At 43.6% G+C, this 23726-nt stretch overlaps 1 protein-coding gene across 1 annotated transcript in view; it reads left to right on the top strand.

Moving 5' to 3' along the window:
• Positions 1–23726, top strand: part of ATG7 (autophagy related 7) — a 240430-nt gene that overhangs the window by 26382 nt on the left and 190322 nt on the right. The window contains exons 6-11 of the mRNA XM_082638757.1: positions 3189–3305; positions 4591–4740; positions 15897–15985; positions 17595–17716; positions 21935–22025; positions 22785–22929. Coding sequence (XP_082494883.1) covers positions 3189–3305; positions 4591–4740; positions 15897–15985; positions 17595–17716; positions 21935–22025; positions 22785–22929 — 714 coding nt within the window. The remainder of the gene's footprint in view (positions 1–3188; positions 3306–4590; positions 4741–15896; positions 15986–17594; positions 17717–21934; positions 22026–22784; positions 22930–23726) is intronic.

Raw genomic sequence — 23726 nt, 5'->3', positions numbered from 1 at the left:
ATCGTACTGGTGGCTGTTGCCCGACTCTCATCATTTGGGATGTGACAAAGTCGGGTTCCAGACCACAGGTCATCATTGCTAATGTTCATCATTGCTAATGTCTTCGTTAAGTTCAGCGCCGCAGAGCTCAGTTGCTGGATCCATCGACACGAGGAACGGGTAACGACTCGGGGATCTTAGCCATTCCCAGGTGGCTTCTAGATGAGAGGTGATCACCCTACATAGCTTGTCCACACAACTGTTTTTTTAAGAAAGAAAAATATTTTATGCAAGTGAGACCTAATTAAAGTGAACCTTAAGGGCAGCCTTGAAGAGGAGAAAAAAATCACATTATGGTAACATCTGCTGCCTAGGGAAGCAGGGGAAGGATCTGGTCGTGGTGATGGGGAAAGTGGGAGGAAGGTAAGGGCTGATTGTAGGAGTACCAGCTACACGCACACGTGCACACACGTGTGTGTGTGTATATATATATCATATGTGTGTGTATCCATATATTTACATATGAAACTAATTTATCCTTTATAATTATGCTGACAAGATAATATTCTGTCAAGTGTATGTTCTTTAGACTCGGGTATGTCTAGGTTGTTTTCAGTCTTCAGTATTATAAAAAAATGTGACAGTGAACAACGTCGGCCATGCTGATTTTCTTTTCCTCTTTATTTCTTTATAATACATTCTTTGCGGTGGGCATGTAAACGTACTGATGTTGACACGTATTAAGTGTGTTGGCTGTTTCACCCGAGCTTCATCCGTTTTGGATATTAACCCTCTTCCCTACATTTTTCTTCCTTTTTTCGTTTGCCAAGTTATAGGTCTTGCCTTCTTCATCCCCCACGAACTAGTCCTCCATTTCCTCCTCATGCTGCCTCTCTGATGTATCGCCCAAGGCAAAGGAGAGAGAGACAGGGTCCAAACTGGAAGCGATACCCCGGGGGGCCATCTACAAGGAGCACATTTTCCAACAAGTTAAAATGCTTTCTGTGATAGTGGGGAGATAGAAAAAGGTTCAAATTCTTCAGGAGATTACTAGGCCCAATTTGGCATTGATAATTTGTAAATTTGAGTAATTTTGTAAGCTCACTACTAGGATAAATATAAGCAGTGCTAATTAAAGACTTTTGGTTTTTTTACTTTAACATCAATACATTTTCTATACCAAGAATTCTAGTTAGTATAATCTAATTGACAATTTGCATTTAACTGAGAAAATAGTATTAGCTCCCACTTAAAGTTTTAAGGCATTTCCCAGAGTCATTATGTGCATTGGCCCTGTTGCCCTTTCTACTGAGCATTCTTAGCCTGACTTTAAAAATATTAAAAGTGTCTGTCTTAAAAAATCATCAGACACAAAGGGCTTTATGTTTAATGTAATCGAGATCCTTTGTATCCCCCCAAAATTCTAAGAAATTCAAGCCTTTTGACTTTTGAAGATGACTTGATGAAGCTTCTTAGAAACTGTGAAGTCCTTCATCTTGAATTGTTTAACCTTTTACTAAAGATCAATTATGACAAATCATTTAAATACAAGGAAGAGAGAATAATCTCTGGAGGTGTTTTCTGCTTTCCTTTCTACTCTTTTTAGGACTCAAAGGTACAGACACTTTATTAATTTCAGTTTTTCAGTTTGCTTTGCTGTTGTCAAAGGGAATTTGTTCTTAGTTGATCAATTAATGGGCAGGATTAAAGACTGTGGAAACTATAATTACTAGACTTTTTCATCTGGACACACGTTTATGTGTAAGTTTATATTTAAAAAGTCAACTAGTATGACTCCATTTACTTGAAAAGCTCAGAACAGGCAAATCCATAGAGACAGAAAACAGACTAGGAGTTTCCAGGGGATGAGAGTGAGGTGAATGAAATGTTTCTGTGAATGGTATTTCTGACTAATAAACCAATGGGGAGCTTCTACTGTTGGGGTTTCTTTTTGGGGTGATGCATATGTTCTGAAATTGGTGGGGATAGTGATACAACCTTGTCACTATAGTAGAAAACCACTCGTACGCTGTAACATGGCGACTTTCATGGTAGGTGAATTATATCTCAATGAAAAGTCATCAACCAGCCATCCCCTCTTTATTCTTAGCAAGATTCGAGAGGAAATACTAAGTAGCCAAGTAAACTGCATAGTGCTCAGTGGTAACAGACGGGCGGGGAAGCTGTCAGATACCCACATAACCATGGGGTCCTCCCATGTGAGTGCCTCAGGCCACACCTGGTGTAGGAATTCAGAGGCGAGAGCATTTGACCTGAGTGGGAATGGCATCTAGAACAGCCTCACGGGTCACTACCCCTGCATCACCTCCCCTGGTCAGGGGGCAGCCACATACACCCCTGAAGATGCGACCTCTTATATCATCGATGCTCCTTAGCTCATAGAAACTCTTTTGTGACTCATACAGCTAATCATATACTTACTTTATCTCTGCTCCCTGCAGAGACTGAGCTGCCCAAGGGCTGGACTGGGTTTTATTCATCTTCTTATTGTCAGAGTGTCTAACATTTTGCCTTGTACACAGCAAGTGCTTAGTCGTTGACTTGACTTGAATTTCACCAACGTGGCATTTCTGAAAACGGCATTATATTATCTCAGGCATATATAGGTTATGAATAGCACATTTTAATAACTTTAATAGGTTGCTTAGTTCATTCAGTTGTGAAAAGAGTGGTACCTGTTTGGAGGTCGTACCTCCCCAGCTGGCACCCTATGTGCCTCGGTGTGGAACCAAGGACAGGAGCCTAAGTCCTGGAAGTAGAATTCTGCTCTCCTCTCTGCCACTTAGGATCTTTGTTTCGTTCAAGCTTTTTCACCCCTCTCTAAGCTTCAGTTTCCTGTCTATAAAATGGGACGATAACGGTTACCTCCCATGGTGATTTTGTGTATTAAACAATGATGCCGACAATGTCAGTTACTTACTGAATACTTCCTGTTAGCAAGTGGCCGATAAAATATATTATGTCTGTCATGATATATTAGTGTGTGGTGTGTGGGAATATTTTGGATGAACACAGAGTTTCCAAATCCTATCATGAGTTCTGCTGGAGATGAGAATTTCTGACAAGCTGGTTGTATCTTGCATGCATTAAATTTTTCTGTCTTACGTAGCTACTGGGAAGTTAAATTAATTGGTGCATTTCAGTGTAACCATTGGCGCTGTTCTGATATGTTATATTGCTTCTTCTAGGATCTAAAGAAGTACCACTTCTACTATTGGTTTTGCTGCCCCGCTCTCTGCCTTCCAGAGAGTATACCCCTCATTCGGGGACCAGTGGGCTTGGATCAAAGGTTCTCACCACCACAGGTATCAACAAATAAAACAAAATGCAGGTAAAACTGGGTTTACCGTGCATGAATAGTTTATCTAGCTCATTCTAAAGACACGCCGGCACTCGTCTGGATGAAGAGGTGGTTCCTGTGGAATCCTGCAAAGCTGGTACTGGAAGCAGAATTACTTGCACAATGTCTGTAAGCGCGTTTTGAGGAGTGAGCAGCACTCCTCCAGGTTCTCAGCAACATTTGTTAAAATGCTAAAAGCCCATAGGGAGGAATTACGGAAACGTTTTGAAGGACTGCAGGAATTTGCCAAAGTGTGGTCTCCACTCTCAGTGTGGGGATCCTGAGGCAGTATACTTCGGGGGGAGGGTCTTTGAAACCAAATAGAAGATCTCCTCCTTCCTTTGTGCCAAGTTGCAGAGCTTCTACATTAAGAACAGTACATGCAGAGCTAGTCTTTGCAGTTGAAGAAAGATAGTAAGGTCATTAGAGATGGTTCCCAGAAAAGCAATGAAAATAATCAGGTTGGTAGAACACAGACCCTCACCCGCCAAATTCTGATTGTTGTTGAGGCAAAGATTGAGTGGCAAGGTGACTTGAATTCATGAAGCGCGACATTCGCTAAAACCCTGAATTCTGAAGCCAGGGAGCAGCCCTTATTAATTAAAAATAATAATAAGCTCAGTTACTAAGACAAGTCAAAGGTGGTGGTTTTGTGGAATTAATTTTCTAAGGAGAAATGTAAGTGGGAGAAAAAGAGTGTTCCTGGGGATTGACTGGTGATGGATTTGAGGTTTCTTTTAATGGGGACAAAAATGTTCTCAAGTTATTGGGGTGATGGTTGCAAATTCCTGTGAACATGCTAAAAACAACATTGAATTGTGCACTGTGAATTAGTCAATTGTATTGTAAGTGAAGTAAGCATGCGTCAGTAAAGCTGTTAAAAATTATAGAAAGGGTCAGGGAAAAATTCATCTGTGGTAGATTCATGCTTGGCTATCACAGGAGAGATAATGTTCAGCTGCCTCTCTAAACCTTTGTGGTGACATCTTAGGGAACCGGGAGCCACCATGCTGTTCCATACAATGTCCCTTTATGCCCCTGTCTGAGACACTTCACCATGCATGTGGAAAGCATCATATAAAAGTGAGGTGGTATGATTTGGGGCGCTCTTTGTTTGTTTGCTGCAAAAGTGTGATCAGCCATTTACAGTCTTCTGGCTTGAAAGTAATACCTTTTATTTTATGTTAATTTTTAGCTCAGAACTAGATATGTAATTGTCTAGAGAATAACTCAGTGTTTCCTGTTTTCAGATTCAAGCCCTTGAACGAGCATATGATGATCTTTGTCAAACAGAAGGGGTCCCAGCCCTGCCTTACTTCTTAATCAAGTATGATGAGAACATGGTGCTGGTTTCCTTGCTTAAACACTACAGTGATTTCTTCCAAGGTCAGAGGACCAAGGTCAGAGAAACTTTGAGTATCATTTTATTACCCAGTAAGAAAATCTGATGTTCATGTTACGATAGACCACTGCAAAATTTGTACTCGTTTAGGTTTCTTAAGCCCTACAAAGAACGTTTCAGAACCTTTCTTTATCTTTACCCTCTTCCACCCCTGCGGTTCCCAAATCAGCTCCTCCGCCAGATTTTCTTAGCTCTGTGACACCTCAGAGTAATTTTGGATTCCTCACTTCCTCTTAGTGGTAAAGTTATTTCAGTTTTTCTTCCTGATACATTTTGTATCTATATTTTCATTTATTGCCAGAGCTACCATGGTAGTTCAGGTCCTGGTCCTCTCACGCCTGGACAGTGAGAGTCTCTTGCTTCCCCATGGGAAGGACCTCCCTCAGACCCCTCACGTTCCCTGTGTCATTCACGGATCAAGAGTTCACGGTGTCTTCCTTCTGCCTCCAAACCACCTTGCCTGCCTCACCTTCCACTGTTTTCCTTACAAACCATTGCTCCAGCTAAGATCCTCTGTTTTCTGCCAGACATTCCCCCTAAGCAGATACACCTAGAACTTTTCCTCCATCTCTCTTTGTCCTCGTGTTGTTATCGTCTTCCTGAAATAGGTCCTGCCTGTGGGGATTCTAAGAAACTCTCTCCCCTTGTCGAAACCCTGCCTCCACAGTGAGGCCTTCTCACGGTGTGGCAGGTGTGACCTGTCCCCTCTGAGCTCACTGCCCTTGCCCCCCGGCCTCCCCCTTGCCTGCCCCACTCACTCACTTGCATACACTGCCTTTTGTGCTGTTAGACTGTAAGCTCTCAGAGGGCAGGGACCAAGTCTGACGTATCCGTGTCAGTGTAGTGGCCAGCCCTTGTCCCCGGCCCTGAATACAATTCTTTTGAATGAGGGAAAGAGTACTGTGTCTTTTCGATGTGATGAGATACATAGTAAGGTGTCTTAGCCATATCAGACACTGAAAGTTAAAAATAAAAAAATTCATGATGCGTATTATGCAGTTTTGAAATTAAGTGGGAGAATTTCAGTCGCTGTGTAGATGTACCAGAGCTGAAAAGAGACAGGCCTCTCCCTGGTGCCCTGACTCTTCTTAGCCTGAACTTCAGATACCTTTTTGTAAGTACACTTTTTTTCTCAAACACATTAGCATTTTGTTTTTCAGAGGGAGCCCTGTTTAAATTGATGACTGAGGACTGGATTTTTATTAAAATTCTCCCCACGACCACCACCCCAGGCATGTTCACGGAACTGTAGCTAAATTAGTAGCCATGAGACCAACCATTGATGATTTGAAGCCCAGTCGAGGGCGAGGCCATGTTGTGATGGCAGGCGGGGCGAAACGGCCTGGGTGTCAAAGCAGCTGGATTTCATGTTGTGTGTGGTGATTGCATGGTCCTTCCCAGAGGGCAGCTCTACTGAAATAACAGTTTGCAGAGCATGTGACAGTTTAAAAGGGGCTTTCATGTACTGGATCATGTAATAACTTGATGAGATAGGTATTCTCAGTATCTGCATTTTCTGTTTGACAAAAATGAGACTCAGAGTCACACGGCTGAATTGTCTCATTCCCAAACCTTTGCACTTTCTTCCATTCCATTCTCATGTCACTGGGGGAGAGGTGGTCCCTGCTTGACATTTGGAATCAAATAAGTCTGGCTTTGATACCCAGCATTGCCACGTAGTAGCTCCGTGAACTTGGGGAATTTGCACACCCTTTCTTCACCTGGGTCTACCTGTTCTGTGGTGCTAATCCTACCTCCTACACGGCTGCTGAAGGTGAAATGTGATGATGTGGATAAAATGCCCAGCATACAGCAGGTGCTCACTTTCTTTCTTTCTCAGCAGCAGCCAGTTTTTTTTTTTTTTTGCTGTACCTGGGCTTCTCACTGTTGTGGCCTCTCCCGTTGCGGAGCACAGGCTCCGGACGTGCAGGCTCAGCAGCCATGGCTCACAGGCCCAGCCGCTCCGCGGCATGTGGGATCTTCCCAGACCAGGGCACGAACCCGTGTCCCTTGCATCGGCAGGCGGACTCTCAACCACTGCGCCACCAGGGAAGCCCTATCAGCAGCAGCCAGTTTTTAACGACTGGACGACTCTCTGGAGTCTCCATTGAAGCAGTCTTGGTGCGTTCGCCAGGGCCCCGACCTGGAGGCCAGCCACTGGCCAAGTCAGACACAGATCCTTCGCTTGGCTAAGGTTGATCTTAGGAAAGCCTGGCATGGCTCAGCGCATATACCGAGCACCTCCTATGAGCCAGAAATTATGAAATATGATTATACCTGTTCTTGCCTTCTAGGGGAGATGAGACATTGACTTGTGGAAAGTTAACTAGAAACTCAAGTCACGGAAGAGAAGTGCCAACGAAATAATATGGATGATACTTTTGGTTGTTTATCTGTGCATCTGTGCCCAGTCTGGTTGTAGGCAGGATCACCAGAAGCTGTGCAGATTGGTGGACTCTTAGGAGTTTCATGGCCTCCTGGCAGACCTCCCTTCTGTGGTCCTGAATGTCCCATCCATTCCCCACACTGCTGCCCAAACGCATTTTCTAACACAGAAATTGCATTGTGTCACTCTTCTACTTAAAATCCTTCCTTGGTTCCTGTTGACTTCAAGATAAAGTTAGAAATAATTAGCATTCAATGCCTCCTCAAACCTGGCACCTGCCTATCCCTCTAGCCTTACCTTCTGATGCTCCCCGAGATGCATCCTCTGCTGTGGCTGCAACTGTGACCTCCAGACGCCCCTAATCCCCCCATCTTCCCTCCATCTTCCCACCTTCAGTCACGCCTGTCCGTTGTCCCTCCTGCACCTGGCTGATGCCTCACCCCACCCCCTTTCCGGTTCATCACCCCTGGGGAGCGCTGGCAGATTCCTTGTACTGTTTGATATCCCTCTTCTGTGTCCTGGTAGCAGCCTCTCTCCTGGCAGTGACTGGGCTCGCATGTAATCTTGGTTTGCTGCTTGTCTGCCTTGCCCGTATCACCGACCAGCCTGTGAGCAGTGTTAGCACAGAGACTGTGTTATACCCCACAGCGCATCCTCTGCATTTAGCGTAATGCCAGACACTTAATGGCCACATGGTGTGTGCATGTAGAGAGGAGAGAGTTCCTTGTGGACAGGCAGAATCACTTGTGGACTTGAGCAGAGCCCTGAAGAAATGATTTCTGTGAAACCTACGTATCACTTCACTTGAGGTCACTCCGGCCTTTATGGCATGGATCTTTTCACTTACTTTCACATAATGCCAATTGCTCTTTCGTGTTCCTTGAGTCATGAAGTTTCTTTGAAATTTTTTATCCTGTTGTTCCACAAATAGGCATTGTTTTCAGTGTGAGCTCCCGCAGTTGTGCTCTGGCTTCATATTTTATTTCCTGCCTCTTCTTACCAGGACTTTGACTCCCGAGAAGCCACTGTTCCTCTGTGAGCTCTGGTGTCCTCACGGATAAGATGGAGAACTGTTGGAATCCCTCCAGGTTTCTCTCTTTTCAGTTTGTTTTCTCTTCTGGGGGAGTCTGGTGCCCACGACCCTAGTGACCACATTCTCCAGCCTGAACCTCCTCTGGACCCCGGACTGCGTTATCCAACCCCCTGCTGCCTTCTCCAGCTCCTCGAATTCAGTATCTCCAAACTGAACTCGTGATCTTCGCCCAAGTCTGGCCCTCTTCTGGGCATCGCTGTCTTGATGACACTGTCATCCATCCAGTCACGAGAGCCAGAAATCTGGGCAGCTTGCTAGACACCTCTCCGTCCTTTACCACCCCCTTGTCCCATAGATTTCGTGTCCTAAACTTCTGTCGGTCTGCTGCCTTTGCGTTTCTTCTGCCAGCACCCCTATTTGAGCTTCATGGTCTTTCATCTGCTTTCCTGCAGTACCTCCTAACGGGGCTCCTTATGCTGCTCAGGCCTCCCCCACTCCATCCCCATGTCACCCCAGGCAATCCTCTGAAAAGCACATCTGATCATGTCACTCTCAGAATGAAGCATAGCAACGCCTTCTCTCCCGTGCTCTAAGAATAGACACCTAATTCCTTCACGTGGCGTACAGGACTCCTCATGGCCTGGCCCCTGTGTGGATCCAGCCCCGAGTCCTTCTGTGCTCCCCTCAGAGGTGCTGGGTGCCCGCCTGCTGCAGGGCTTTTGCACGTGCCTCTGGCCCGGAACTCCTGTCTCCTTTCTCTCCTTCTGCCTCTTCTCTCCCCACCTCCACGCCTCCCCTTTGCCCAGTGAAGTGTTCACTCTTTCTTCAGATTGAAACTCACTCATGATTCCTTGGGGAAGCCCCCCCTGTCCTCTGTGCAGAGGTTTATGCTACCCGTAATGGGTTCTCCTGGGGCTGCGTGGCTCCTCTTTGTAATATTTAGCACAATGGTGTTGTACGTTTTCTTGAGGGACCTTTGATCTTCTTCTCCCATGTCAGTGTAAGCTCCATGAGGGCAGGTATCCTGTCTGATTTTTCACCATTGCATCTACATCCCGTGGTATCATGTCTGGTGTGTAAATACAAAGGGGGACTGAGGGCGTGAGTGCATGAGTTGTGCGGATTGGAGCTCACATATGTGAAGTACCTGGGTCAGTGCCCCTTACATAGGAGGTCTTCAGCAAGCGGTAGGTTACTCCTAATAGGGCTCATGATAAGTGTTCTCTTTCATATGGTCTTCTGATTAAGGCTGTGTTGCTTATAAAGGCGTTCCCAAATTGTCTGTGCACCTAAAGTCAATAGGTAGTATGAGTCGTAGACGTGCTTGGTGGTCGGACAGGAGACAGAGTATGGGGGAGGTGTGTCATCTGCTGTGGGGAATTTAGAGCAGTAGTTCTTAATTTGAGGAAGGGATGATGGTCAAACGTATAACCTCTGAGAATTTGGTGGAAGCAATCGATCCTTGCCCACCAAAAAATAAGCATCTAATATCTAACGTCAGGGGATCCACAGAACACTGAAATGCATTCCTGGATCCTCTTTGGGTCCCTGACTTAGAGGAACATGAAGGGAAGGACAAGAGTTAGCCTGCCCTGGTGGGGAGAGAAGGCTGTGGGATTGCTGAGATTTGGAGGTGGGTGGCCCATCTGTGTTCCCAGCCAGAGCCGGGACCTTTGCACCTGGAGGTACTGCCTGTTCAGGTCCGGAGCCCCAGCTCGCTGGGAGGGAGTGGATGCCTGTACCTGAAGAGGGCGCACTGTCCACTCAGTCAGCAGTGGCTGCGGTTACCCTGTTCTGAGTTCTGACTTGTGTGTCCAGCACAGAGCTGGTCACTCACACATGGTGTCAGTAATCCTTCCAACACCCTGAAGAGTGAGTAGTATCCTTCTCACTTTATAAGTGAGGAGAATGGAAACGAGGCTGGGGAATGGCGGCCCCTTCACATGTGAATTATCTTACCTCCTATAGTCAGAATGCTTCCCACAGTGGGAAAAAGAGCATCCACGTTTTTCTCAGTAGCTCACAGCACGACATGACACAGTAGGAAGGCCAGATGTTGGGTCCACCTGCGACCTTGTGGGCTGTGACCTCTGAGTCTCCGTTTCCTCCCCCTCTTCTGCGTAAGATGGTTGTGAGAATTAAGATGACGGATATAAACAGGCTTTGTTAGGTTTTACTCACATGTTATAATTGTTCTCATTGTATTTTCTTAGAATACATTTGTCAGCTTTCATTTTCAAAGGAAAATGATTTTCTGTGGACAGACCTCCATCTCCCGCTATTCTTTATAAGATGGACTTTTGAGGTCCTGAGTCATGCAGCCAACTTTGCCTTTACCAAAGAAAGGCACACTTTTCTTGCCTTTTTGGTTTTAACAGAAACCTGGAGAAATTAGGCATGGCCTGCCTGCAGGAGAAGTCCTTCCGGAAATTTTCAGAAGGCCCCAGAGCACCCAGGAAGGTTTGACCAGTTCACTAATGATGCTTTCTTTAAAGTAAAGCTGAGTAGCAAGTGCATCTTTGATTGGTTTCTTCTCGTTTCTTGGATGACTTAACGGTTGTTAAAGGTGATCGCTAGGGGATCCCTTAATGCCAAACTCCTTTGACTGTTACTTGTAGTTAAAAATACCTGTTACATTGTGATTCAATAATCATATTTATGTGTGTCTTCAGATGTATATACACACGCATAGAAAACTGAAGCAAAACTTTCACAAAATAATACTTTGCTAGGGGCTATGCACTCTGTTTTCTATCCTGTTCTGTCTTTGGAAAAATGCTAGTTGAGACCCAGTGAGTGACTTAGGACTCGCAAATAGCTCATCACGTAGAGTGTGGACGGTGCTGTGTGCCCACGTCGAGAACACTGGCAGGTAAATGAGCTGCACGTGGTGTGGTTCCATTCATTATTTTTAGGTCCAGCTGTATCTTTCTGTTTTTAAAATCTCACAAAGCTCTTCCATTAAGTTTTTGGAGTTTTTTTAAGTAAACACTTTGTGTATTTCCTTCTAATCTTATGTGCATTTTTCTAAAGGCTAAGATTCTACTATATTCTGTTTTATTTTAGTATTTTAGCATAATATGAAACTCTACATTAACATCCTTTTTAATAAATTTGTATGATAATGTATTTACCAAGTTTTTGACATTTAGGTTTCTCATAATTCTTCACTTTTAGGAGCTTCTTTGTGCATGAAGTCCCATACTCCCCTCCCCTTGTATTTTGAATTATTTATCTCCTTAGGAAAAATTTCTAGATGTGGAATGACTGAGTTAAGAGTTTGAACATTTTAAGGTTTGTAATTGGTCGCATGCTGGTAAATGTTTGACGGTGGGCTCTTGGCGATGTGGGTACCCTGATTTTGTAGTGTCTGCTTACTTCCGTGGTCTCAGCTCTCCCACCGTGGCCCATTTCGGGCTCGCCGTGTGAAGTCACAGGCTGCGGAGCTGGGGAGAGATTGGCCCAGTCTGCTCTCCCAAGCCTTGGGGCCCCTCCAGCACCGCTGCTTGTAGTAACTGAGGCCACAAGCTGCCGACTGTTTCTCCTGCCGCGTTGAACGTTCTGTGCGTTGCCACACATGCAGTAGGCTGAAAGTGGGCCTCGTGTAAGTTCTGCTTTCCCTCGAAGAAATGACTCCACTGTGGGTCACAGGGCCACCGCACTGTTGCAGCAGTTCTGGTGGTTACGCTGAAACAGCCCCTGTCACTATCCCGTTGCCAATCCTCAAGGAAAGCTTGCTTGATTGAGTTTTACTTCTTTCTTCAGAGCAATTATTTTTTTTATTATTTCTTTAAGGAAGCTGTTGGGGGTAGGAGTTTATTAATTAATTAATTAATTTTGGCTGTGTCGGGTCTCCGTTTCTGTGCGAGGGCTTTCTCTAGTTGCGGCGAGCGGGGGCCATTCTTCATCGCGGTGCGCGGGCCTCTCACTATCGCGGCCTCTCTTGTTGCGGAGCACAGGCTCCAGGTGCGCAGGCTCAGTAGTTGTGGCTCACGGGCCTAGTTGCTCCGTGGCATGTGGGATCTTCCCGGACCAGGGCTCAAACCCGTGTCCCCTGCTTTAGCAGGCAGATTCTCAACCACTGCGCCACCAGGGAAGCCCCAGAGCAATTATTGAAGATTAAGTATTTGGGAAATGTTTTGTAATTTTGACAACATTAGCCTTTAATTCTAGGGCTGTAAAATCTTTGGACAAGAGCAATAAATAGCAGAGGAGCAATAATTGGTCTGTGTTAGCGGGGCTCTTTCTTCTCTTAGTGATCTCGGCATCTTGGCAGCCATCTGTGACATCGCCATGCATTAGATATCTGAACTTTTTCCCTAAACTTGTAAGACACATAATCTCCCTTATAAACAGCCGTTTGTCAGATAAGCATGTTTTTTGGCAATGTGGAAATTTCTCCACACACTCAAGTTGACAATTTTGCCCTCTTTTCTTTCTCATTTTGTACTTTTTCAGCAAATTGCTGGGTGGATTGCAGCCAGATCATTACTGAACAACTTCAGTGAATTGTATGCCCTCAGCCAAGGAGAAAAGAGTGTTTATTTCATAAACCTTCTAAACACAGGGTTTTTTTGCAATGACATTTTGTTTCTTTCTGCTGATGTATTGTAAAAGGAAGAGATTTGCCCAAGTTCACACAATGAATTTGTGGCAAAGCCAGTTCTAGAATCCAGATCTCCTAGCCAATTGTTATTTCTGACTGCCATTTAAAAAAATCTGTTTACCCATATAGTTAAACTGGCTTACCCAGCCTTGTATGGACTAATTCCTACAATGATTGAGGTTCCGGATTTGGTTCCTAAAGCACTTGAAGATTTTGGAGTCACTTTTGAATCATCAAAGGAAAATTAAACGGTATTCAGCCTAGTGTCAAATGGATTCTGTCATTTTCCAGTCTGGATGCTTGCTCTTTATACTCATGCATGCCTCATGTGGGTAGGAGAGTTACTTTAAGGCATTTTCAAGCTGACCTCCCTTTACGAGTAACTGATAAATTTCTCTTTAGTGGTTCATTCCTTCTCTGTAATTCATTTTAGGTCAGGTTGCTCTAAGAAATTTATTCCTGGTCTTCTCAAAAAAGATTTCTTTTTCTTATTACCTTCCTGCCTCATTGCCTTTGTATTTAGTGTCAGAAATATGCTCATTCTTTGAAATTAGGCATCCACTTGTGGTATCTAAAGTAACATTCTAATTTATATAATTTAAACATCACTTAGTCCCAACTCTACAATTGCAGATGGTAAAACCTAGACCCAGAGAATATTTGATAAACTAGAGAAGATAACCTTGAAACTGAAGGTAGGTAACTGTGTAAGGGTGATAGACTGAACTGAACAAAGACGTCAGTGAATCTACCACAATAGAGTTTATTTATATTGTTGTTACAGTTACCATTTATTGAGCTTTTGTCTTGCTCCCAGTCTCTGTGCTAAGTGCAGGTGAGAGTTACCCTCTAGATAAGAAAATTAAGGCATAGAGAGGTGAAGTAAATTGCTGAAGGTCAAATGAGAGTAAGTGACAGGACATTTGATCAGAGCCTAGGTTTATGAAGTCATACTTGAAAACTGAAACTCAGCATCTCTATATGAATGGCATTTCCTGGATTGATACTATCAGGGTTCTTCCCAAATAAAAATTAAAGAGCCTTTAGACACCTGGTAAGATTGAGCCTTAATAGAGACTGTGTTGTTTTGTAAGCTATATAGGATTTTTTTTCTCTTTAATGGTCTATAAAGCTCTATAATTCTGGAGCTAGAAGGAATCCTTTGAGGTGAAATTATTTTACAGCTTCATTTTACAGGTGAGGGAAGACCTTCCCCAAGGTCTTAAAATCAATTAGCTGCAGGATTAGAATGCATGCCCGCTGGCGCTCCAGCCAGTGCTTTTTTCACTGCATCAGGCCATTCTCTTCTCTTCTCTGCTGGATAACAGAGAGGTAAATGCCTTCGGTGAATTTTTTAAAATGTGACGTTGAAGCAGTGATTACTTAATCATGTAGTATGCCTGGCAGATGCCCTCTGTCACAATTGATAGAGGGGAATGAAATAAAAAGGTGCCCCACGTGGTGGCGGTGGCCAGCTGGACCAGAAGAGCTCCAGGGAGACAGTGTCTTCATTCAGAGGGAGCGTTAGGCTAGAGGCCTCATTCTCAGAGCTCTCTTGCTTCCCATAGGAACCTGTCTCTTAGACCATGCTCTCACCTTCTCACCCAGGAGAATCCCAGAGGCATTCTGTTGTCATGTCTCCTTCATCAGCTCTGGTCTGTAGCAGTTCCTCGGACTTTTGTTGTTTTTAGTGACCTTGACCTTGACAGTTTTGAAGAGTACTGGTTCAGTTATTTTGGTCTAATACCTCTTAATTTGGGTTCGTCTGACGTTTACTTATGATTAGATGGGTTATATTAGATGGGGTTATTTTTGGAAAGAATACCACTAAGGTGAAGTTCCCTTGTCATCATTATATCCAAGCTACCTGATACTCACATGGCATCCCTGATGGTGTTAAACTTGATCACTTGTTTAAGGTAGAATTTGCCAGCTTTCTCCACTGCAAAACTACTGTTTTTTTCCTTTGGGTGTGAGTCACTAAGTCGAGCCCACACTCAAGGAGGAGAACGATTCAACTCTACTTCTGGAGGGGGAAGTATCTACATATGTTGTTTGGAAATCTTCTGTAAGGAAGATTTGTCCCTTCACCTTCATATTTATTTATCTCATCGTTTATGTCAGTATCGACTCATAGATACTTGTTTTATACTTTAGGTTATAATCCAATACCACGTTATTTATTTTGTTGATCAGATTGTCCCAGCCTTGGCCATTGAGAGCTCTTTCAGGTGTCTTGCGTGCCCGCTTGACATGCCCCCCGTCCTTCTGTTTATTGAGCACTTGCTTACTTTCTGGTGTGGAAGGTGCTTCAGGCTCATCTTGTATTTTCCTTGCTGCAGCCCTAGAATTAGCCCCACGTAGCCATGGAGCCCTGATTCCTTTTGCAGGAGAATCGTGTTTAGAAATCAAGATCTCATTGTCTTTTGAGAGGAAGGAGACAGAAAAAGTGAAAGATGTTATGTATAACGTACAGAGGGCTATGGAAGCAGAGAGGACAGGGTGAGGACAGGGTGACACCCTCCACCAGGGGCAGTCTTCGCTGAAGACATGGTGTTTGAAGTTCAGTTGAGTTTTCCAGTTGGCGATCAGGGTTGGGGGAGCTGGAGGAGGGAGGAATGAGAGGAAATATATGTTAGCGATATCAAAGGCATCCTGCTTTTTAATTTGGTCTCACGATGGATTTACAATGGTAGTGACCCTTCTTTGATTTTCTCATTACATAAAAATTAGCAGTTTTCTCAGATGATGTCTCTTTGTGAGGGGATTTTCTCTGTGTGAGCCCTGACAATTGCCCTTCCTCCCTCCTGGTTTTCCTTTCAGTCTTCCTTCCTTCCTTCCTTCCTGGCTCCTTCTAGGAACTAGAATGTGCCTAGTTCCTACTCTCTTCCAGGCCCAATGCGAGGCACAGGGGGTGCAGAGAATTTGACAGCCCCTGCCACCAAGACGTTCTCTTGTCTGGTGTGAGGTCCTCTGGCTTTCTTCTCTTCCTTCTAGCCCTTCACCAAGTGTCTAATTGTTGATGCTTTTGCAAAACAGCATAAATAGGAAAGAGGAGGGATTAGCAGTGTTTGTGTTGTGAATCTGACATGATACTTGCCTCACTGAGAAAACCTTTTCTGTTCACAGATAACTGTTGGTGTATATGATCCCTGTAACTTAGCCCAGTACCCTGGATGGCCTTTGAGGAATTTTTTGGTCCTAGCAGCCCACAGATGGTATTTACGTGTGTGTGTGTGTGTGTGTGTGTGTGTGTCTGTCTGTCTGTCTGTCTTTGTCTATATGTTTTTGACATTGTGCCTAACTATATCTTATATTTCTGTTTTCCCAAATGGATTTTTTTCACTGCTGGCATAGAAACCAGATAATAAATCAATAAATCAGTCATGATCCAGTTTCCATCAGTGGTGAGCCTCTAAGCAGGTCTGTTACGGAGCTTCAGACTCTGACCATACAGCCCTAAAGATATTTTAGAGTAGGGCAGGGCCAACAGCTGGAGGTCCCCATCCTGAAATTCTCTAGCCCTCCCTTCAGCTATCTGAGTCACGTTCAGATAGGATTTTCCTGTTGCTACCATCTGCCCTTTTTCCCAACCTTAGACTAAATAAAACAGACGGTAATATACATTTGAAAAGATGCTCAACATCATTAATCATCAAGGAAATAAAGTATAACTAGATACTACTCATTAATAAAGATAATAAGATACCATTATGAAATACTACTACATACTCACCAGAATGAGTCTAAAAAGATGAGAATACCAAGTGTTGTCAAAGATGTGGATGAATTGGAACCCTCAAACACTGATGGAAAACTGTTTGTCAGTATCCACCAAAGTTAAAAATATCTATAGCTCAGCAGTTTCCCTCGCGGGTATATAAAGCACAGAAATGCATACTCAGATGGAAGCAAAACATACACAGGAATGTTTATAGCAGCATTATTCTTAATAACCAAACACTGGGAATAACCCAGATGTCCTTGAACAATGAAATGGACAATAAATAGTGGTATATTCACTGCAATGGGATGCGATGCTGTAGTGAATCTGAATGAACTACTGATACACATATCAACATGGATGAATTTAAAAAACATAATGTTGAGTGAAAGAGGCTGGACCTGAGACAATACGTGCTCCCTGGTTCCATGTATGTAAAGGTCAAAACAGGCAAAACCCATGTCTGGACTTAGAAGTTGGAGCAGGAGTTACTTTTGAAGGGGCTGGTTATTGACTGGGAGGAGGCATGAGACAAGCTCCGTTATATTTAGGATTTGGATATTTACCTCTGTGTCTGCTTTACTTAAATAACAGTGTTCACTAAAGATAGCTAGATGACAGATCATCTGCAGAGGGAGAGCGTTATACTTGCTTGTCCTGGTGGTGAGTCTGTAGAGCTGTGGGCTTCCTCACCACTGCCCGAGCTGCCGTCTCGTAGACTGTACGTTCAGGTGGGAGAAGGGGGACCAGAGGAGCCCATGCTTGTCTTGGAGTTTCTTTTTAATATCTTGTGAGCTTTTTTTTTTCTGCATTTAAGATTCATTTGTCAGAAGTATTTATGTGCAATGTGAAATTGTTATATAAAACTCACCTAAAAAGAAGTCATAGCCAGTTCAGCGCTCAGACTCTAAACACTTGGACAAAGGAAGCCTGCGTGGATATGTTCAGAATCTCTCAGAGGTTAAGGTCATCCCCCGAGGGTGTCAGGGAGGCATAATTACAATGAATTGAATCCTCTCCACCTGGGTTTGCCGAAGCTCTTACGTGAGCTCTTTCTTTTCCTTCCTTAAAAAAAATTAAAAAAAATCTGGGCCCGACATCAGGAGTAGCAGTTTCCAGTCTGTTGAAGTCCTCTGCTTCCGGGACCGCACTCTGCAGGGGCTGAGAGATGTCACCCACAGCATCATCTTCGAAGTGAAGCTTCCAGAAATGGCATTTAGCCCAGGTAACTTGCCGGTCTTTGAGAATGCATATACTTATCATTTACCAGAAACCAAATTAGGTTTAACTTTTCTTTCATCCCTTCACAATGGCAATGGAGGTAGAAAAACGTACAGCTCCTACCTCTTTGCCACTAGGAACTCTTCCCTGGAACAGAGGGCATGCTCTGCAATTCAGACAGGAACAAAGGCAGAGATTGTCCTCAGGGTATTTCCTCCAGGCAGTTTTTTCAGTCCTGAGAATTTTTTTTCCCTCTATTTTCTGTTTTTGCTTAACATAAAATCTTTATTCCTTACCTTCTTACAGGAAGAATGAAGTATTAATGCACCTACGTATTTATTTGTTACAAAAAGTTGTGTGTGATCTTATTCTCCATATAGTAAGCCAGTTAGCAAAAGTGCCATTTCTCCTTCCACGTTTAATATTCTTCATCTGATCCTGTGAGCTAGGCATCAGCTATTCTCCCTGTTTCATAAGTTAGGAAACTTGGGCTCACAGATAATGTTATATATATAGATGTGTGTGTGTGAGTGTGTGTGTGTGTGCGTGCGTGCGTGTAGATATACATACATGCATTTATTTATATATTTATGTTTATGTACACATCACAAGGACAGAATAACATACCCAAATTTGAGCAAAATAAAGATAATAATGCCCACCTCATGGAGTACCCCTTATGAGGAATCTGACTCCTACGTAAAAGACAGACACAATGGTGGCATATTATAGTTCCTTAATAAATGCTAATTTATGGTAATTTCCTATCTTAAGCAAAGCCAAGAACCTTTTCCAAGATGACCCCTCAGATTTCTATGTCTTACGTGCTGCCCAGAGTACTTGTACAATCCTACATGGTTTAATTTGCTCCATACAGCACCTGCATTGTTCCAAGGAACATTGCTTTCTTTAGTCCGTGGATCACGTGCCTTAATGTGAGTGTGTGTTTTGGGGGTGAGGGGTGTTAAAATCTCTGCTTCATCAGGCAAAAGAGGAAGCTGTTTACTTGTTAGTTTAGAGCCTTAAAATATCTATCGGCTCTCTGCCGTCTTTAGATATTTAATACATTTGATTTAGCACCCTCTTCTGGCACATTCTAAAATAGCTTCCATGTGATGTTTCATTAAGCCGCCACTGGAAGGTAGCTCCAGGGGAATGAGGTGAGCAGGAACTAACCAGTAATGCGGCCTCGTCTCCACCTGGCAGGCCACCAGCTCTTTCCACATGTCACTCACTTAATCCTGCCAACTACCTTTTGAGGGAGGCACTTTTCTTTCCATTTTTTAAGATAAAGTCACTGAATTACTCTTACTCCCTGCTCCCAGTGATATATCACTGATGCTTGGTGAAGCTGGCAAACCCAGGAAACACCGTGCAATTCCATTTGAAAAAGAGGTTTTCTGTAGCGCAGTAGTGCCGTCAAGTCTTTACACTTGATGTTGAGTGTAGATTGTTTAGTTTAGGAAAGGCAGACGTTCCTCTTTTTTCATGTAAATTAATGTTTTCCCTCTTAGCTGTCAGTAAAACCTTATGATAAATAAAACTTTGTAAAGTTATTCTGTATTGTAATGTGAACTGAAGGTATTCGCATGGTAGTGTCTTTTACTATTTCTAAGACATCCCATAGTTACAATGACAGTGTTACAAGAAATGCCATTTTGAATATCCTGTGTCTTCTTCTGCTCTTGGTGGTGCAGGCAAGCTCACTCCCCTGTGCTGATACAGAGTATTTGAGCAGCTGGCGGAGGGAAGCAGCAAACATTGCTGAGGATGGGAGCGCCCTCCTTTCAATTCCTGTCCTTGCTGTGCTCCTCCTCTTTGTCCAGCTAGGGGAAGACAGGGCCTAACTTTCCCCTAAAAAATATTTCCTCATTAATTTGGGGTATGTCTAATATGGAAGCAGATATGATAGACTAAATATTATGGTCACCTATAGTATTTTTTTAAATTATCAGTAAGTTTAAAGTACATCTAATTTTCTTAAAATGGCTGTAACATCTTGAGTACAGAGATGTTTTCATTTGCAGTGACATTTTGTGTTTGTCTTATAATTTCTTATCTGTAACAGGAGAAAGCTGAGGCTGGAGTTATTAATTATAGTACTAGACTGTGTTTCTGAATTTCTTGTCAAATTTCTGTGCATGTGTTAGAGAAGCATTTTTAAATTTAACATGAGAATAGTAAGAAAATCAAACAAAATATGAGTTAGTAACTGGTTTGAACTCTTTTTTTTTCCCCAGAAAAATGATTTTGGAGTTCTTATCCTCTTTAAGAACTCAAATCTATTATTTCAGTTTTAATCTTTTGTGATGTAAAAAAGGACCACACCAGAGCACCTGAGTTAAAACAGGAAAAGGCTCATTTGTTTTTCGGCTCCGCGCTGTGTGAAAGATGCCCTCAGCCAAGTAGCTTTTGAAGATAACTGACCCCCTTGTTTCCCATTGGTCGTCCTGTCCCAGAAATAAAAAATTGTGTAAAGCAAATCAACACCTCTAGGTCCCATAATTATATTGAGCACTATTATTTTAAGAAACAAAGGTTGAAAGCTAAAAAGTTCCCAAGGAAAGGAAAATAGAGGTGTTGATAGAAATATAAAAGTTGGAGAATGTCCAAAGAAAACCAGTGTACAATTAGAGACAAATGTAAAATTCCTGCCATAGTCCTGTATCTCTTAACCTTAAGTCAAGGAGCTTCTGTTCCTTCAGAGACTGTTACTTCAAGCAGATATTGGAGGTGATGCTGGAAAGGTAGGTGGCTGAGTGAATTCCCTGCTAAGGAGTTGAGGCTTTATTGTGAATTTTGGGAATTCAGTGAGGAAGGGAGAGCAACTGAGGTCCCAAGGTATGGGGAGTGTAAGACTGGGTGGCCCCCATTAGCAGGATTTACAAGCCCGGGTTTCCACCAGCGAAGCCAGATTTCCACCAAGGAAGCCAGGTTTCCACCAAGGAAGCCAGTTTTCCACCAAGGAAGCCAGGTTTCCACCAAGGTGAGGAGGTAACAGAAGTATTCTGCAAAGCAGTTGAGATTTTTTTTTTTTTTTCTTTTTGCGGTATGCGGGCCTCTCACTGCTGCGGCCTCTCCCGTTGCGGAGCACAGGCTCCGGACGCGCAGGCCCAGCGGCCATGGCTCACGGGCCCAGCCGCTCCGCGGCATATGGGATCCTCCCAGACCGGGGCACGAACCCGCATCCCCCGCACTGGCAGGCGGACTCCCAACCACTGCGCCACCAGGGAGGCCCCAGCAGTTGAGATTTTTAAGAGGATTTTGCAACAGTGGAATAGAGCAGCATTACCCTGAATGTGTCCTGTGAGATTTTAATTGGTGTTACTGGTTGAGGGTGATATTGGAGAGCCAGGTAAGGTTGGGAAGCTCAAAGCCAAATCAGACAGAGTGGCTCCTTTACTGCAGGTTTCTCAGAGCTTTATCTCCCTCATGTGCGATGTGATGCTCCAGGTTTGGGTGGTTGTGGGGCAGAGGGAGAACACAGGTAGGTGTACAGAAGCATTTCCCAAGCCCGTCAGCCACGGGGTCTTTATCCTCTCAGAGCTTTGCGTGGAGCACATTTTGAGAACAGCTGGAATTGGACTTACAGAGGCACCCATTGCAGAGGTTAAAAGGGGTCAGCGGGAAAGGGAAAAGTCAGAGGAGAGGAAAGTCTGAATGGATAAGGATGTGCTTAAAGGAGAGGGCAGCTTAACAGAAGAGCAGTCCCTTGGGCTGAGGTCTGGAGACAGGTAGGCGCAGTGATGGAACTGAGATGCTGGGTGGAAGGGTAACGTAAGGATGAAGAGCGGAAGGGGTGCGCTCAACGGAGAGGTACAGGTCCAGGTGGGAACTCAGCAGAAGGTGTGCTGCAGTCACTCTGGCTTGTCATCCGAAGGTAGAAAGCCCTTCACAGGGTTAGACCTGCTCCAGATATATTTTTTTTTTTGGAGCAACTTCCAGTAACTACAGAAGTTAAGGCAACTCGGACCAGAGACCAGGGCTGTTTCAGAAGCCCTTCTGCAGGAAGACAGTGCTTGGGTCTGAGGGTCTCTAAACAAGATTCCTAGTGGCTCAGGAAAATGAGGCTACTGAGGCAAGTAGATGCAAATTCTGGCCTGCAAACCTCCTTGAAAAAGAAGTGAACTAAAAGCTTATGGATGCGTGAGCCATCTTGCTGCTTTGAGTTATTTTTTATTTTTCCCTCCTTCCCTAAACGTACTGTTTTATTTGCCTTAAGATTGTCCCAAGGCGGTTGGATGGGAAAAGAACCAGAAAGGAGGCATGGGACCAAGGATGGTGAACCTCAGCGAATGTATGGACCCTAAAAGGTATACTTTGGAAGCCGTTTTCTCCAGGGTGCACAGCAGGTTCTGTCAGGCCAAGAGCATTGCCCAGTTCAGTCAGGGGACGCCTTCACACTGATGACACGTGTTAATCCACTCTTGGCTGCCTCTTGATTTAAGTTTGGTTGTGAGAATTAATATTAATGATGGGTATCCTGAAAGACACACAATTCACGTTTCTCTAGACATTCTAAATTTTGTTCTTGCTTCAAGCTCAGACTCTTCAGACCTGTGTACCTACACCACCTTTTAATTCTTTATTCATTGCCCTTTGATTTTGTCCATTAGCCTACACTGAAGGACATTATAAGAAATATTTCACAGAAACCAGTATTGTATTGAAGGCATGATGTAAGTACCCCCTTTACTGAGGAGACAGAAATTTCTCTGTTTTCAGTATTAGGAAAATCTTTCCTCATAAGCGACTGGTGTGTTTTTATTCCTGGACACAGTAACTCCTACACCTGGTCATGCTTCCCATTTCACCTTGGCTGCTGGGAGCTCAGGATCAGATTGGTGGCCCATCACTGTGCAATTGCAGAGGATAATGGTGGCATGTGTTCTGTGTGGTCACCTTTCTCCTCCTCGCTCACCCTCAAGCTTTGTTGTACTTTTCCTTCGATACTAATTTCCACAGTATTTGTTTCTTATTATCTCATACAGCTACTTTCTATCTAAAAAGGACAAGATTGGGGCATAAATGAGTGATTGACTAAATAAATAAATAATTCTCTCATTTTCTAGGTTAGCTGAGTCATCAGTGGATCTAAATCTCAAACTGATGTGTTGGAGATTGGTCCCTACTTTGGACTTAGACAAGGTTGTGTCTGTCAAGTGTCTGCTGCTCGGAGCTGGCACCTTGGGTTGTAATGTAGCCAGGACATTGATGGTAAGTTTGTGGGGATCAGATGTTACCTCTAAAGCTGTGGCTTCTCTTCTTATTTCACTATACAGTCCACCTTCCATACCTGTGGGTTTCGCATCCGAAGATATGGAGGGCCTTGTATTTTATGTAAGGGACTTGAGCATCTGTGGATTTTGGTATCCCCAGGGGCTTCTGGAACCAGTCCCCTGTGGATAGCAAGCGACGACTACAGCTGAGTGCCTTCTCTCTCCCAGACTGCCCCTATTCTCTCTCCCTCCCTCCCTTCTCTTTTTCCTCCCTGTCTCCCTCCCTTTTTTCTTTTCTCAGTATCTCTTTAAGTATAAAAGGAATACATGCTTTTATTATAAGGTAGAAACAGGAACTCTCCCTCCACTCCCATCCCAAGTCACTTACCAGAATTAAGCAGACTTCACAGATTATTACACAGCATCTTTCCCTGAAGTTTTCGTAGGCATGTGCAAATGCAGAGAGAGGCATTTGTCATCTTTGCTCTTATTTATTTATTTATTTATATTTACAAAAATTGGATCATAGCATACTGTGTATAGCACGTTTTTATTTTTAACTTAATATAACAATAATTGTGGTTCTCTTTCTATGTATTCCATATTATGTATATGTAGGATTTTATTATATGTCTTGCCCTCAATTTATTTAATCAATTTCAGCATATTTTTCTTTTAGAGACGCTGTTGAAGTGAACATTCTTATATCTTTACATGTCCGTGGGATTATTTCTTTAGGAAAAAAGCCCTAGAAGTAGAATTACTGTGTTAGAGAGAATGTAAAACAGAGCTTTT

This window comes from Mesoplodon mirus (assembly GCF_964341445.2).
Source record: "Mesoplodon mirus genome assembly, chromosome: 12".
NCBI lineage: Eukaryota > Metazoa > Chordata > Mammalia > Artiodactyla > Ziphiidae > Mesoplodon > Mesoplodon mirus.
The sequence above is the reverse complement of the archived record's forward strand: the minus strand, read 5'-3'. Positions and strand labels throughout refer to the sequence as shown.